General features: G+C 51.5%; 1 protein-coding gene across 1 annotated transcript in view; it reads left to right on the top strand.

Annotated features, from left to right (window-relative positions):
* Nucleotides 1–16,298, top strand: part of PLEKHG4 (pleckstrin homology and RhoGEF domain containing G4) — a 97,552-nt gene extending 81,254 nt beyond the window's left edge. The window contains exons 14-23 of the mRNA XM_055000447.1: nt 3,221–4,101; nt 5,842–6,091; nt 8,969–9,058; nt 9,481–9,705; nt 10,868–11,038; nt 12,098–12,275; nt 12,873–12,989; nt 13,074–13,319; nt 13,676–13,872; nt 14,282–16,298. Of these exons, the coding sequence (XP_054856422.1) occupies nt 3,221–4,101; nt 5,842–6,091; nt 8,969–9,058; nt 9,481–9,705; nt 10,868–11,038; nt 12,098–12,275; nt 12,873–12,989; nt 13,074–13,319; nt 13,676–13,872; nt 14,282–14,287 (2,361 nt within the window). The 3' untranslated portion in view covers nt 14,288–16,298. The remainder of the gene's footprint in view (nt 1–3,220; nt 4,102–5,841; nt 6,092–8,968; nt 9,059–9,480; nt 9,706–10,867; nt 11,039–12,097; nt 12,276–12,872; nt 12,990–13,073; nt 13,320–13,675; nt 13,873–14,281) is intronic.
* Nucleotides 16,299–16,789: the final 491 nt, after the last annotated feature.

Raw genomic sequence — 16,789 nt, forward strand, 5'->3', positions numbered from 1 at the left:
AGGCTTTTGATGAGGAGCCGGCTTTATACTGTCTCTGCACAGTGGCTTGTGCAATCCACTGTCCGTGTTGAGTGGGGGCAGCAGGCTCTCTTCCCCAGCCTGTGTGAGAATTTTAGGCTGCAGAAGTCTTTTCCAGCTCTTCTTAAAGTCTCAAATGGAGATTTATTTACTTTTATTTATTTTGCTTCATTTACACCCCTCCTCTCTCCCCAGTGGGGACCCAAAGCAGCTTAGATCATTCTCTTCTCCTCCGTTTTATCCTCCCAACAACCCTGTGAAGGAGTTTAGGCTGGTATTGTGTGACTGGCCTAATGAGCGTTCATGGCAGAGCAGGGAATTGAACCTGGGTCTCCCAAATCCTAGTCTGATGCTCTGACCTCTGCCCCACACTGCCTCTTAAGCATTATGCATGCAACCTGAGTACCCTTTCCCTGGCACCCAGGGACTGGCTGTGTGCTTTGCCCTCATTCAAATCATGCCATCTGAAGTCAATTAAAGAAGACTAGTGAAGGAGCAAATAAAGGTAAAGAGACTTTCGACAGTAGGAAAGAGCAAGAATCCAGTAGCTCCTACAAGACGAACAAAATTGGTGATAGGGTATGAGCTTTTGTGAGTCACAGCAAGCTTCTTCAGAAAAGAGCAAGAGTCCAGTATCACCTACAAGACCAACAACATTTGTGGTAGGGGATGAGCTTTTCTGAGCCACAGCTCACTTCTTCAGATAGAGCTGGAATGTGAGTCCATCTGTCCTTATATCTTGGAGACTGGAGTGATGGACAGTGATGGAGTGAGTGAACAGATGGACTCAAGTTCTAGCTGTATCTGAAGAAGTGAGCTGTGGTTCATGAAAGCTCATACCCTACCCCAAATTTTGTTAGTCTTATAGGTGCTACTGGACTCTTGCTCTTTTCTACTGCTACAGACAGACGAACATGGCTACCCATCTTGAGACTTTTGACAGCTAGACAAATTCGTATTGGAGATGAGAACCCAATGGGAGACTCGGATTACCGTCCGGCTCCTCCTTGTCTCAAAAAAAAGGCCTGATGGAGTTCAAGCAAAAGCTCTTCACTTGTGTCCTCCCCACCCCCACAACTGTCACGTTTTGCTGGACCCTAAAGACGGGGATTGAGTGGAACTGTTTATTTAAGTGGCCCCACTATGCATGTTAGTGCTCTGTTATGCTCCACTTTGGAAAAGCTGCCAAAAAAGCCCTCTGGTTTTCTGAAACTGTGCCCTCCTGGTTCTGGTGGGTGAGTGCAGGATTTACACTTGTCTGAACTCATTTGACGGATGGCCCGGGGTGGGGAGCTTGTCACACAACTGGAGTGAGATGGGGGGAACTGCTGCTGCTGCTGCTGCTCTGGGGTCCACCAGAGTTGCAGATACAGCCTGTGCTTGCAAATGGTTCCCCAGGCCCTGCTGCTTTGCATGTTCATGAGGGAGGGCTGGGTGCTCAGCACAAAGAAGGGTGGGGAGTAGAGAAGGAGGCGCCAGGCGCTGTGTATCTGTTCCTCTGTTCTGCCTGATGCCCTGATTTTTGCAGTCCTCCTTAAGGCTCTTTGGGAATTCTCTGAGGCTCCCAAGGAGACAGGGAGACTTTGAAGCCCTCCTGTCTCACATCGGAGATGCTTCTTGCTGTATGCTGCCTGTCATTGCGTCGCTTGTATAGGGCATGCCTTCTCATAGCCTCTTCTTCAAGGAGCGGATGTGGCAAAACAGACAGGCGTGGAGAACCCTTTGCAAGGAGCCCGAGGATGCTCAGCTGACTTGGACTTGGCTGGCACCTTAGCAACAGCCAGCTGGTGTTTGCGTTTGCTGGACAGTCTCTTCCACAAATGGTTTCATTTATGGCATGCTTGATCTGAGTCCCCCACTGGAGACCAGGCCTACATGTTTATTAATGCTGGCTGTCTCTGTTAGTTTCAGGTGGGCAGCTGTTTGGTCTGCAGGAGAAAAGCAACAGTTGGGTCCAGTAGCACCTTAAAGACCAACTAGATTTCCTGGGTCTGGCTCAAGTTCCCTTGGCCAAAACCCAGCAGGAAGGAGCCATCTGCCCCCCGCCCCGCCAAGAGGCACTTGCAGGGCAGCCGTGTGGGTTTTGCCATGTGCTTTAGGTAGGGGTGACAATGAAGGCATGCATCCCTACCGTACATGCGTCACATTACTAAGGATAGCCTCCAGGGCACTAGGTAGGTATGGGGAGGCCCACAGCTGAATAGTACCATTCTTCGCTCACACTAGATCAGGGGCTAACTCAGACATCAACACAGCCCCAAAAGAAGCTGAGCCTTGTGGCTCCTGCAATCTTTGGCAGTGCCACAGGTTCTTCTTGGCTCAGGATGCACAAATTAGGACAGCGAGGGGTAGGATAACCCATCTGGGCGAGCCTGTGACCCAGTCGTTGCCACTGCTGTGGGCTGAGGTGAGCAAACCCTGTGGAATCTGAGGACTGTTAGGAACACAGCCAGGTTTTCCTGTGTTTCTGAAGCTGAGTAAGTCTCTGCCAGGCAAGCGCTGTTGGCTAGTAGCAGCCCTGAGTTCCGTGGGCCTTTGCTGCTCTAGCATCACGTAATGTGGGATATATATATATATTTTAAATAGTGGTAGTGGTATATTCAAGATCATTGGGAAGAAGGGGGGAATCCAGCATGGACTTGCTTCTGCACCTGGGCTTGTTTTTGCAGATGCACAATTTAGGAGCAGTGCCAGGAGGGGCCGGTCTGCTCCTGGCAGCCATGTTCAGACTGTGGGATGGAGTGGCCAGTGCTTCAGTCCCCAGGCCACCCGTTGGGAAACTGGAGCAAAAACGGCAGCAGCCCACTGTGGAGATTTCAGTGGCTGCGGGGAGTGGTGAGGCAGAGTTTAGGAGCTGAGGGAGCAGTTTGGGGAGACCTGCAAGAGTGCTTCTCAGGCTGCTCCGAGCAAAGCCCCGGTCTCTCGCCTTTTCCCAGGGGAAACCCTCAGGAGGCCAAGCCGCTGTCTCCGTTGCGGCCTGGCAGAGAAACGAGCAGATCCCAGGCTAGCTTGGCTGGCATTCAGACTGATGACAGGGCCTGGCACAGCTGAAGCCTTGGATAGAGAGACACTTGTTTTGGCCCCACAACCCCCCCCCCCTTACACTCTGCCAGGCCTCTCCCTCCTCCCCTCCTCTCTAGATGCCAAGCAGCCTTTCTGTGTTTTCACCAGTGAAACTCTTTGTTCCCCCCTCCCCCCGCAGGCGTACGAGTGGGCACTGGAAGGGATGCGCCAGCTTGCCAGCGTCAGCATGGAGGACTGCAGCTCCCAGGAGCTCTGCTCGGCAGCCCTCAAATGCCTGGAGAACTACAAGGAGCAGCACCCGGAAATCAGTGAGGCCAGATTCCAGGAGGCGAAAGAGCTGGCCTGCCAGCTGAGGAGCAGCAACGGCCTGAAGCAGTGGCAGTTTGCGTGGTCCAAGTGCCAGGAGACCAAGCTGGCCTTCGATATGAAGCTCGAAGCGGCCCTGAGGACCAAGAGGTCTCCCGCTCCAGAGGGAGAGCGAGGCTTGCCTGGCCAGGAGGGGGCTGTTTGGGGGCGAGTCGTCACCGTGGCTCCAAGTGCGACTCAGTGCCTGGGGAGGCCCAGTCAGCCGCCTGGGCAGGCTGGGGAAAATGCACAGGGCCAGCATGAGGCTGTCGGGCCTGGGAAACAGGTGGTGCTCCAAGATGCTGCTCCCAGCTCGAGTAGGAGCATTCCTGAGGCCCCCAAGCCACCCTGCGGGGCACGGGATGACAAGTCGACTCTAGAGAGCATTGCTGAAGCCCTGGAGGCATCGCCTGCCTGCCCCTCCACTCCAGCCTCAAGGCAGCTGTTTCCCAAAAGGATCTTGAGGAAGGCCCAGAGTTTCGACCTGGCTTGCTCTGAGAGCCTGCGCTCCAGCTGCCAGAGGACTCTGAGTGAGCCAGCCCGCTACGGCAACACAGGAGTCTTTATCAAAGGGCTGGAAGTCAGCAGCACTGAGCTGGTGGACCGGACCAACGTGGCCCGACAGCATCCTGGCCCAACCAACTGGGCTGCAGGTTGTGCGCAAGAGGAGCGGAGGAGTGGTGTGTCTGTGCCAGAGGCCAAGAGCTGGGGCAGGTATGCCAAGGGCTAGGATCACCCTTTCTGGGTTATGGGCATAGCCAGGATGCAGGCTGAAAGGCGTTTTGATTCTCCCTTCCTTGGGGAACGGAAATAGTAGGAGGGGGCTAGAGATTTACGTGCTGGAGAGAGGGATCTAACATAATTCTCTACAATCCACAAATTAGGAGAAGCTACAATGTCAGGGTCAGATTAAGACATGCTGTGGCCCTAGACCAATGATACTCAGTAACTCAGGAGCCACATGTGGCTCTTCTTTGCACTGTTCCCCAGTGTGGCACTTGCCCCGAGTTTCAGGAAAGCGGGCAAGGCCTTTGCCCAGTGAGGCTTGGGGCTGGCCTTTAGTTCCCATCTTGAAACAGCCATTGCTGGAGGAACTGATAAGCTGCAAACCTCCCTGAAGTGCCAGGCTCACGCCAGGGATGGGAGTAAATGTGTCTTTTTTAGGTCGTGATAATTGTGAATGTGACTCTTCATGAGCTGTGGAGTAAGTATAACTGCCCTTGACTATGTCCAGTTTAGGACACCCCATAGCATGTCCTCCAAATTTGTAATGTAGTGATTTTTTTTAAATTTGGAGGCTGCTCATAATCTGAGACTGTAGATTGTAGGTTACTTAATTTTTGTGTAAATCCAGCATGACAGTTAAAATGGGATAAAATCTGCAGACGTTTGCAGTGTGGTGTTACTTACTGTTGCGTGGTGAGTGTAGACTGGCAAGATGAGGGAAGAACTGAAACTTGAGGAAAAGGCCATTGTAGCCTTAACAAGTATCATATTATCCACATACCAGGAGACAGGAATAACGGGGGAAGGGAGGAGTCCGGTCTAGCTGGACAAGGGCAGACCAGAAACAAAATGAAAAAGTCTGGCTGCCTGTTGCCCCTGCCCCGCTCATCATCAAGCAGCCACTGGTGTACATGGATCTTGCTTTCTGAGAGAATAGTTTTGGCTGTCTCTTGGATTCCTCCTAGGCCATTTCTACGTTCCCTTAAAGGGACAGCCCACTCACAGAATGCTGGCAGCATCCCCATTTGCAAAACGTTCGTGGGCTGTTTGGGTTCCTTTTTTTCAGTGCCTTTTCTGTGACTGCGTGCGTTCCCAGAAAAGGCACCCCCCAGAAATGGAAGCCAAACAGCCTGTAACCGTTTTGCAAACAGAGATACCTGGATTCCTGGGGGAAAGCCGCCAGCGTTCAGTGAGTGGGCCATCCCTTTAAGGGTGTGTGGAAACATCCTTAGTCTGGGAAGAGGGTGGCATGGATGCAGAGAGGAAGAACTAAGGCCTTCTTAGGGAGGCTGGCATGGTGCTTGTTGGGTGGCAGCGCTTGGGCCCTCCTTCCCTCCCATAAACTCACAGTACACCTCTGTTGCAGACATGGTTAATTGGTCTAGCTGGGGAGGGGCACACAGAAAACCCTCGTTGGCTGCCTCGAACCCACCTTACCGAATACCCACCTAATTCTGGCTGTGTCCATAGGAGTGCGTTGGCTGATTGCAGAAGCAGCAGCTGAGCCCAACAGCAAATATCCTTTTACAAACAACAGTTTGAACTTGGTAGTGTATACCTCTTCGCGGGGATTCTTTGTTCTGTTGTCGAGTCCCGAGCTGTTGAGAGGCTTGATGTATTTGCATCAGCACAACAGTTGCAACTCCACTGTGGTGTTTCACCTGGCTTTGTTACACTGGAACTTGAGGCTCTTTATGATCATCAACTTCACTCCCATTCCTCATGCAGCAAACTGCGCCACATCATTGACGAGATGGTAACGACAGAGCAGGAGTATGTCCGGTCCCTGCACTACATCATCGAGAGCTACTTCCCTGAGATGGAGCGTGCAGACCTGCCCCAGGACCTGAGGGGGAAGCGGAGCGTCATTTTCGGGAACCTGGAGAAGCTCTATGATTTCCACAGCCAGTACTTCTTGCGGGAGCTGGAGAGCTGTTGCAACCACCCTCTGCGTGTCAGCCACTGCTTCCTGAGACACGTAAGCTGCGTCTGGGAACTGAGGCCCCGGGAGGGGAGCTCTGTCCTGCTCCCTCAGGCTTCTTGAGTGGCTTCAGAATTAAAATCCATGTCAGTTCCAGATTGTACACGATTCATAATAAATAGTAAAACAGAATACTACTATTCAATAAATAGTAAAACGTCAGAATATCTAATGCTAGACTGTGCTGTAGAGGATGTGATTAATAGAACCACAAAATAGAGCTAGGAACAGACCAGAGGGGTTTCTCGGCAAGGGTAATCAAGGAGGTTCAAAAATAAATATATATCAAATAAACAAAAATAAATATATATCAAATCGTTGAAAATAATTAAAAATATTCATTAAAACACCAGTATAAAGTCTAATAGAAATACGTAGATTAGACTAAAAACTTGTATATACATAAAATAAAATCATTAATACATATTTTTTCTGTTCCAACCTCCTTGGTTTGCAAAGTTGTTGTTTTTCACTCCTTTTTTTTGTTGTTGTCTTTATCAGATTTTTCTGCAAACCAGTGCCAGAGTTGTGGAAAACTCTGGAACCTAATTTTTTTTAAAAATACACCGGGAGATTAAAATTTTCCCAAATAAAGAAAAGAATGCCCACAGAACTCTCAATGGCTGTTGGAGTTGCTAGGCAACCATAGCAATATTGCCAAGCCTTCAATTCTGTAAAGCAAAGCTGCCAGGAGCGGTGGAGGGGGAGTAGGAGTGGATTAGGAGACCAAACCAGCCCAGAAAAATGTCCCCCACCGCTATCAAGGCCCCTTATGGAGGAAGACTTGCCTGAGGATAGGCCCAGTGGTAACTACTGGAAACTCACTACCCACACAAGTCAGACTGGCCTGACAATGGCAGCCACCATGCCACCCAACTGGACCTAACTGCTACACAACTGGGACCACCAAAAAGATAAGATCTAAGGTGGTACTGAATGAGGCTGTTTCGTGACTCCTGGGATAGTTTGGCATACTGTATTTTTAAATTAATTTTAGTAACCTATACAAACTGTAATAAGGGATTTAATTGTTTATTAATCAACTGGGACCAGCTAGATTTTTCCCAGGGAGAGGCTGCCAGGGGTAGGGAAGGAGAGAAAGCTGAAGGCAGATAAAGGGAGGTTGGCTGGTGGGTGGGAAGAAGAGAAAGAAGCAGGTCTGGCATTAGCAGCCAATGCACCATCGGGCCCGGCCTCGCACTCGCAGCACCCCCTGCACAACTGGGACCGGCCCAGAGCTGGAGAGCACCATGTAACTGGACCAGTCTTTTCTGGCAAGAGGCTGCTAGAAGTAGAATAGGAGGGAAAGATGAAGGCAGGGTCAGATAAAGGGAGGTTGGCCGCTGGGTGGGAAGGAGGGAAGGAAGCAGGAAAAGGGCAGAGGTTGTGAAGGCTGTCAGGGAAAGGAAAAGGAGATGGGGGAGGGGGATGCAGGAGAAAATGAGATCCCTCCCCCACAAGCCCTTGCAGGTCCCTCGCGTTATATTATTGAAAACAGTGCAGAAGTAAATGAACGAATCTCCGTTCATGCCCAGTGAAACCTGCCCACTTTTCTCACTCACTCACAATTTATTTATTTGGGCATTTCTGTACCGCTTTTCTCCCCAGAAATGTCCAGAACAGCCAAATTAAACAGTACCATTTAAAGAGAGAAATAAAACAAACACAATCTGGGTGGGCCCTGATTTCCTGGGGCTGGCTACTGTAGGCCCCAGGACTATGAGAGAACGTTTTGGCTCTTGACCTTTGGCTTGAACACGGGAGGCTGCCTTATAACTGAGTCAGACCTTTGGTTGACCAAAGTCAGTCTTGTCTACTCTGAGTGGCAGCAGCGCTCCCGAGTCCCGGGTAGTCTTTCATATCACCTCCTTTCAGCTGGGGATATCGGGGTCTGAAGCCGGGACCTTCTGCATGCCAAGGTGATGCTGTGCCACCGAGCCACAGCCTGTCCCCCAAGGTTCATGCCTCGAAACGTGCTCAGGTTTAAGTACCTGCAAGCAGAGGAGAACTCAAACTCAGACCAAATGGTACTGAGTTTCTGCGAGCAAGCTAGCAGCGTTTTCCCAACTTCCTCCCATGCCCTCCCCTACTTTACTAAACAGATAGGAACAAATAAAACAGAGTTAACCAAATGTGTGCAAAAATTAAAAAAAGCTGTAGCTGGGAACTGAAAAATAAAGTGACAAGGCAAAGGGAGTTCCACAGTCAGGGTGCCAACACGGAAAAGGGTTCGTCACGGGTGGCATGCCACCTTTGGCTTTGATGGTGATGGCACCCAAGCCAGGATTTCAGTAGGTCTGAAATGGATTAAGTCTTGGGGCCAAAGGGCCAGGTAACCTTCCTAAGTCTTCTTTTCTGATGCTGGCCTGGTGGGTGTGATGGAAAGCTGGTTAGAAGAGTTCATCACTGTGCTGGTGAAGAAAAGTGCTCTTGTAAAGTCAATCAGATCCCACCCCCCGCCCCCCAAATCCAGCAGGAGCCCCGAGGCATATAGGAGGCCTTCCTGACAACCATGGCCGATTCCAGACGGCCCTCTGCAATCCGAAATGTTGCGCGTTGTCGCGCGGGAAAACACGAAATATTGCGACCTCGCGCAAAACTCGCGCGAGAAAACGCGATATTTCACGTTTTCTGCGCGATGACGCGCGACAACGCGCAACGTTTCAGATTGCAGAGGGCCATCTGGAATCGGCCCATCTCTAAGTGTTTTGCTACTGTGGCCTCTGGTAGTCACGCCACACTTTGCCTCAGTTTCCCATTTGTAGCTTGTCTGTCTGCATGCCTCTGTCACTGGGATATCCCATGCAATGTACAAAGGGTATTGTAGTAGAAATCGGTGGCCCGACCCAGGCTGTGTTTCTACCCCTTCTGCAGAAAGACCAGTTTGGAATGTATGCACTGTATAGCAAAAACAAGCCCAAGTCTGACTCGCTCCTGGCTAGCCGTGGAAACACTTTCTTCAAGGTAAAGGCTGCCCTGAGAATGGAGGCCTGCTCTCCCCTCCTCCCTCCCCTTCCAAAGAGAGTACCCATTTCCCTGGGGGAAAGCACGTGCAAGGCAGACTGAGATGCTGCAGTCTGGATTAGGGGTTGGGCCACTGCACTGCTTTGTGATCCCAAGACATCCCTTTTGGTGTCTGCTGTTCATCCAGCCCTCCTCGGTCACCCAGGGTGGACTGGCACTTTCACTCACTGGAGAGATCCCAACGGGCCACCAGGAGCAAGCTGAGCTGAACAGCACCAGCACCACCGCAGGGGCCACTCAGCGACATGTGGCTGCTGGCCAGGCCAGGTGACCCCTGCAACTGGCTGCTCAGCTCGCCCGGCTCCTGACCCGCTTTAGCAGCCCATTCCGTCTGCGCGGTCCCCTCTGACTTCGGCCTTCAGTTCAAGCAGATGCAGCTTGGAGACAAGATGGACCTGGCCTCCTACCTCTTGAAGCCAATCCAGCGCATGAGCAAGTACGCCCTTCTCCTGAAGGACCTCATCAAGCAGTGCGGGGAGGCGCAGGAGCAGGAGCTAGTCTATCTGCGGGCAGCCGAGGAAATGGTGCGCTTCCAGCTGCGGCACGGCAACGACCTTCTGGCCATGGATGCCATCCGAGACTGTGACGTACGTGTCCTGTGCAGCGAGTGCTGAGCGGCGGGGAGGGGTTCAAAGGCACAAGGCGGGGCCAGGAGCGGCTCCTGCTGAGAGTCAAGCTGCTCCCAGGTCTCTGTGCCCTTGTTGCATTGTGTGCTCCAGGACAAGTAGTGGAAGCTCAGCAAGGGGGTGGGGCTTGAGGACACTCCCCGCCAGCACCTCTAGCCCTCGCCCCACCGAAATGAATACGAAAACGTTGCAGGAAAAAGATGTATACAAGGTATATACCAATCGAATCTGCTTGTCAGAATAAATAGAATCGAATCACGTTAACTATCCTTTAATAACTAAAAAATTTATAACCTTCAAAACATTGCCATCGATAAGCAGGGAGGATGTGGCTGCGGTAGTATCTTGTAGGCTGTGGGAATTTTGTTTATTAAATGATAGTTAACTTGCTTAGAATCTGTTTATTCTGAATAGCAGATTTGATTTGTGTGTCCTTTGAATATATCTTTTTGCTCCTGAACCTCTTCTGGTTTGTTTTGGTTTGTATGTTGGTGGTAGGTTTATTCTCTCCCCCCATCTCTACCTCCCCACCTCTGGGGCCAGAGCATCCCAAGTGTCCACCTTCCTAACTCCCCAGACATTTTTAAACACAGAGCAGCCAGCTGCTCATATCCAATCGGCTTTGGAAACTCCTGCATATCTGGATTCCAGGTTGAGTCGAGGGCCTTTGCAGGTAAGCAGCGATGATGGCGAGAACAGGTGAAGGCAGAGGCTGCCACCCCCCAGATTCTGCCAGTCGAGGCTGCCGCCGCATTTCACCTCGTCGTAGAGCCTGTTTTGAGGAAAGGGTTCACATAGCTGCATGTGCATGGCTGCTTTGCGCCGTGTGCCAGGACATGTATTACTAGGTGCATTGGACAGGCTTTACAGCCACTGGTAGCCCTGGGAGCTGCCATCAGACTTGTACTCCGAAGTGCAGCAGGGGCCAGGCATTGCCAGAAGCAAGCTGCCTTGAGTAGGAGGAATGCCTTCCTCTTGTCCGTGTCTCCATCTGTCATCTCCTCCTGGGCTGGCTGCAGCAGAAAACTGTCAGAGTGTTTTTGCCTACAGGGGAATATCTACCCTCCCTTCCTGATGCCTGTGGGCCCCTCCTCCTGCCTAACCCATCATGTTCTGTGCCCAGGTGAACCTCAAGGAACAGGGGCAGCTGGTGCGCCAGGATGAGTTCAGCGTCTGCCTGGGGCGCAGGAAGTGCCAACGCCACGTCTTCCTCTTTGAGGACCTGATCCTCTTCAGCAAGCCCAAGCGGATCGAGGGGGGGTTCGACGTCTACATCTACAAGCGCTCCTTTAAGGCAAGTCCTCGTTTGCTACTTCACATCAGGCCAGCCTCGGGTGGGACTTATACTGCAGGAGTTGGTGCGACAGGGCTGGAAGGGAGACCTTCTCTGGGTTATATGCAGGAGATGGTGGCGGGGAGCAGCGTATCCCCGAATCAGGCTGCGTTCACACATTCTGGTCACCAGATTATAGCTTGGCCCACAAGTCAAGGCAGGCCTACACAATTGATGAGCACGCCCCTGCTCCCAGAGCACTGCAGTGCGGTCTGCTAGGTGTTTCCCTACCCTCTTGTTTGAGTCTCAGGCAGGTGGCAAAAGAGGATGTTTCTTGAGCCCCTGGTGGCCACCACATGAGGCTAAGGGGCAGCATTAGACATGCTGAGTTGCAGGTTAGGCAGGCCATTCACACATCCCACAAGCCATGGAAGCTCGCTGTGAGCCGTGGGTCGGTCACTGTCTCTCAGCCTAGCCTCCCTCACGGGGGTGGTGGTGGTGGTCTAAGGATGAAAGAGGGAAGACCTGCATCTAGTGCCCTGAGCTCCTTGGAGAAAGGGCAGGATAAGTACGTGAGAGGCAATTGGTCCAGATTCTCTGGTGTTAACTGTAGTTGTCACACAGCCTCTCCTTTCCCATCAAAATTAGAAAAAGCTGAACTTTTCAGGTTAACCAACTTTATTGCAGCATAAGCTTTTGAGAACCACAGCTCTCTTCATCAGATGCATCTGACGAAGAGAGCTGTGGTTCTCGAAAACTTATACTACAATAAAGTTGGTGAGTCTTAAAGGTGCTACTGGACTCTTTACTATTTTGCAACTACAGGCTAACACGGCTCACTCCTCTGGCTCTATTCTCAGGTTAACTCACACAGTACTAGCAAATGGGACAAGTATATATCCATCCCATTTTACCAGCAGTGGGGGGGGGGACGAGCGGGCAGAGAGACCATCCCTCCTCAACACAGCCCCTCCCTCCCTCTTGCTTATCCTCCCCCTCCCAACCATGTGGATGTCCTGCCCAGCCCAGCTGGTTCCCTCCATACATTTGCTATACGAGTTCCCTTCTCACTCCCTACAGACAGCAGACATTGGTCTAACGGAGAACTCGGGCGAGAGCGGCCTGCGCTTCGAGATCTGGTTCAGGCGGCGGAAATCAAGCGACACGCACATCCTGCAGGCCAGCAGCATCGAGACTAAGCAGGCCTGGACCAGCGACATCACCAAGATCCTGTGGGAGCAGGCTGCCCGCAATAAAGGTGGGTCTGCGGGCAACACACCCGCGCTGGTTTTTTGCGCCCGTGGGTCAGTGGTGTCCCGGGGCAGGAGGAAGCAGTGTGAACATTTTAGGCAGCTCATATCAGACCAAGATTTAAGAGACCCAGGAACAAATCCCCACTGGGAGTGACCTTCGACCAGCCCCAGGCTCTCAGCCATGAAAAATGTCAGAGTGGGAGAACGATGATGAATCCCCATTAGGGAACAAAGCAGGGAATCTCTGTCTAAATCAATAAGGGAAAAGCTTTGACCCGCCTTCACTAGCGGCCACAGAGGGCTTCATGCGGAGAGGGGATTTTGGCAGATACGACGTCTCCTGCCACAGGACTGGAGAAGGGAGAAAAGCTGCACCTGCTGATGTTTCTCCTTCAGATGATGAGCTTGCCTTTTTTGCATCTGGGCACCTTACTAGGCGCTGGCAGTGTTGTAGCCCAGGAGCAGAGGTTTGGGGGAGGGGGGTGGCCCTGGTGGATCATACGTATGCCGGGGCTGAGCTTGTCACCAGAGGGCACAGCACAAGGAGGAGCCTGTCTGTGCAGGGGGGGCGTTTTCAACGTGGCCTCTTCTCTCCCCACCAGAAATCCGCATGCAGGAGATGGTGTCCATGGGTGTGGGGAACAAGCCTTTCCTGGACATCAAGCCGAGTGAAGCCGCCATCCACGACCGCGCCATTGATTACATTATGAAAGGCAGGGGTAGGTCCCCCTTTGCCTCCAGCACCCCACCCCCTGCAGCTGTGCCATTGGGCACTCACACCTGTTTCTATTGTTGTGTGGCAGGAGCGAGGACTCGGGCTTCCATCGCCGTGTCTCTGTTTGACCACGTCAATCCCTACAAGAGATCGCCAGCTCCTCTGCCTGCCAGCGGCCCCTCTTCCTGCTCAGTGCTCGGGCCCCTCAACCTGCACATGTACCTGGATCAGGCCTTCCTGCCGAACATGCTCAGCACCAGCCGCCCCTTTGATTCTGACGCTTGCATTGAGGAGGATGAGATGGAGAATGAGACCAGCAGCCAGCCTTCCATGAGTACGTCACGTGCGCCTTGCTCTGGGTCCTGTGATGTTTTCCTGGGACTATGTCAGCCAGTGGCCAACCCAGAAATCTATCAGAACCCAGAGACATACTTGTGATAGGATCCCTTGCAATGTGCAGGAGCTGCCCCCTCCCCAAGTATGCACCTCCCACATTCCTGCCCCTCCATGGACTCTTGTCTTAACAGTCTAGATCCTTGGGGAAAGCAGAACCCGAGCCAGATACTTCTGCTACTCCAAGAAACATTTGGAGGGCTCTGTTGGATCCCTCGGCGAGGCTGTTCTGCCCTTGCCCGGCCCTAAGCAGCAGGCCAGATCTCATTTTGACAATTCTTCCCTCTCTTTGCCCAGCAACAGAAAGCTCCGAGTCCTCTCAGTGCATGTCCGGAAGCGGCTCCAGCAGTTCTGACAGCGGCTGCGTCTCCAGCATTCCTCGGGATAGTTTCTGTGAAGATCTGGGGTCCCCACTCTCCACCCCAGCGAGCTCTTCTTTGGCCTCCCCCCTGGAGGAGAAAAGCTGTTTCCCCAAAAGCCAGTATGTTTCAGCGGTGAGTAAGCAGGAGCTCATGGGCAGACTTGATTGACTTGCGTACATCATCTGAGTCTTGCAAGTGCCCTGAACCAAGATGCTTCTTGACCTGTGCCATTCTCTCCCCCCTCCCTCCCCACTGGCCAGCACTATCAAAGAATATCAAAGAATCCAGCCCTGCTGGATCAGACCAGCGGTCCATCTAGTCCAACAGCTGGTTCAGTCAAGTGATATCTTTGGCCAGTACTGGACAGGGACCCTTCCTGGGCAGCAGGAAGGTTTGGTTTCATGCTATAAAAAGAACCTAGATCGTGTTGGTCAACAGCAGGGGAAGGGGATGTGGCTTACCGAGAGTTGGTTCCTCCCAGTGCATGGCTGTGTATGAGAAGCTCCCAGATCCCCTGACTGCGTATGATGCTGTGTTGCAGGTTTGAATGCCAGTTTCCGTGACGTTTCAGAAGAGCCCAAAAGAAGGCGCCTCCCCAGAGTGCTCCAGGAAACCACGATGCTAGCTGGGGAGATAAGGGTCCTTCCAGGTCTGCAGTGGACTAGACATGACAAGACCTCCATTTTTTTAAAGAGTAATGTCACACAGTTCAATTGAACAGTGGGCTAAGACTGCTGTGGTGGGGGGGGGGTGGAAATACCTGTCTTGTTCCACAGAGGCTGCCATGGTCAGATCTCAGCGACCACGTTTCCTTCTTTTAGCACATCAGGAAGCAATATGGTGGCCAGACCTGGGCAACTGGAAGCAGCAGTCAGTCAGTCAGCAGCAGTGAAACATGCTGGCATGACCATGGGAGGGGTGAGGGGCTAAGTGGCCAGATGGAGAGGTTTGGTTGGCCAGATGTGAGCCTGTTTAGACAAATGGCCATCATCTGCACAAGCAGATTAGAGAGACCAGCGTCATCAGGAAACTTCAGCGCTCACATTTGTGTTTTCAATCATTCATAGTTTTGTTCTGCAAGCTATATAGTTCTGAGCTTTTCTTTAAGGGCGGAAGGAAGCAAAGTTATTTATTTGGGGGGGGGATATGCCCTCTCTTAGGTTGGAATGTTACCCAGGCCTGTTCTTTTTGTTTATATTTGCCTGGTGTTGAGATAATTTATTGTCTTTTCTTACTATAAATTCATTTGCAAAATCCCCAGGTGCCTCAGTGCCAAGTTGCCCTGTCTGTGTAGTTGCCCCCAAAGTAGCATTCTGTGTCAGTTTGGCAGAACAAAGTGTCCGTCAGTGGGAAGCTGAACCGAATACTTGGGTAGCAGCAGAGAGGCGGAGAAGCACTCCATGGGGAGGGGACTGAGATCGGCCTGTTCTGCATATGCAGCAGCATGAGACGGGAGGATCCCGCGGTGGTGTAAAGACTGCCTGAGAGAATGCAGGTGAGGGACCGTGTTTTTCAATTTTATTCCATTTAAAAAACCCTCCATGCAAAAAGAAATCAGTCATAGCAAGGAGCAGGCTGGGCTAACGCCTGACTCCGTGATTTGCTGGTTTTCAGCTTGCAAGATCTTCCTCCTCCCCATTCAGAACGATCATTTCCTCACTTGCAGTCTGAATTCACACAGTCTACTCCAGTACCTTCCTGGGCTGGAGGTGCCTGTTCCTTCCCTGTTGTGAGATGCTTCCCAAGACCACTGCCTGCCCGACTCTGGCTCCCAGCCCCCCCCCCCCCCAGAGAGTAATAAAAAGACTAAAGGTGGCAGGACGAACGGAGACATGTGGGCAAGGCGAAAAGGGAGAAAGAAGGGGCGGTTGAGGTGGCGGTTTCTTTCTGGCAGTGAGTCCAGGCATAGATCGTTGCTGATAGCAGCAGCTCTGGCTATTGGCTGTTTCTGCCAGGCTGGTTAAAAAAGGGCTGGTGGCCATCCAAGGGGCCCACTTGGAGCTGTTAGCAGGGGCTGCAGCATCTCTCGGCAGCAGAGGGGTTCACCTGTCGCACCTGACTAAGGGGTGCTGTGACATCCCAGCCGATGTTACCGTTCTACTCCCCGGCTTTTGCTTGAGTGCACTTCTGTTACCTCTGGTGTATTAACCCGATTCTCCTTTCATTCTGAAAATCCAAGTGCTGTAAATATGACTCTTATTTTATACATTTATTTAATAAGCTGGATTTTTTTCAGCCTCTTTTGATTCTAAGAATGGAGTACCAGAACCCTTTGCCATTTTTGGTAGAATACTGTCTGAAAAACAGCTGGATAAGGACATATGTAGATGCTTCCCAGCTCTTGATTGATCCAGCCTTTGCTTTTAAAGAGGAAGAGAGTTGACCAGAAAACGGGCGAAAGGATGAAAGCGATTTCACATGAGCCATTTTCTGACCAATTTCTGGAATTCCTCAAGTAAGGCCATTTTTTTTCATTGCCGGGGGAAGAAATGCCATAATGTCCTGCTAACATCAGTGTTGTTTTTAAGATTTGACTGAATTACTTAATAAAAATTATTTCTTCCAATGCATTTTTGTTTGATCGCATGTTCATTTCTAAGAGAAGATCTGGCAAGTTTGTCAGTTATATGTAACAAAACGTTTACAATTTAGGCTAGCTTCAGAGAAACTCAGTGTCTTGCAGCCAAATCAATGCAGCCATGCCAAAGAAAGCAGGATTGCACTTAACTGTGGCCGTTTCCACACTACTCACCTTCATCCAGAACGGGGCGCAACGTCGCGAAAAACACTTGGAAGATAGCGTCTTCTCACACGAGTTTTGCGCGATGTCGCGCAAAACTCGTGTGAGAAGACGCTATCTTCCGTGGGTTTTTCACGACCCGCCCCGTTCCAGATGAAGGTGAGTAGTGTGGAAACGGCCCGTAACTGGTGTTCATCAGCCGGTGCTGGTTTGGTGTATTGGCTAACGTGTCAGATAAAGACCTGGGAGGTCCAAAGTCAGATCCCCGTTCTATCATGAAGCTCATTGGATGACTTTTTAGCTATCACA

This window comes from Eublepharis macularius, chromosome 16 (assembly GCF_028583425.1).
Source record: "Eublepharis macularius isolate TG4126 chromosome 16, MPM_Emac_v1.0, whole genome shotgun sequence".
NCBI classification, from domain to species: domain Eukaryota; kingdom Metazoa; phylum Chordata; class Lepidosauria; order Squamata; family Eublepharidae; genus Eublepharis; species Eublepharis macularius.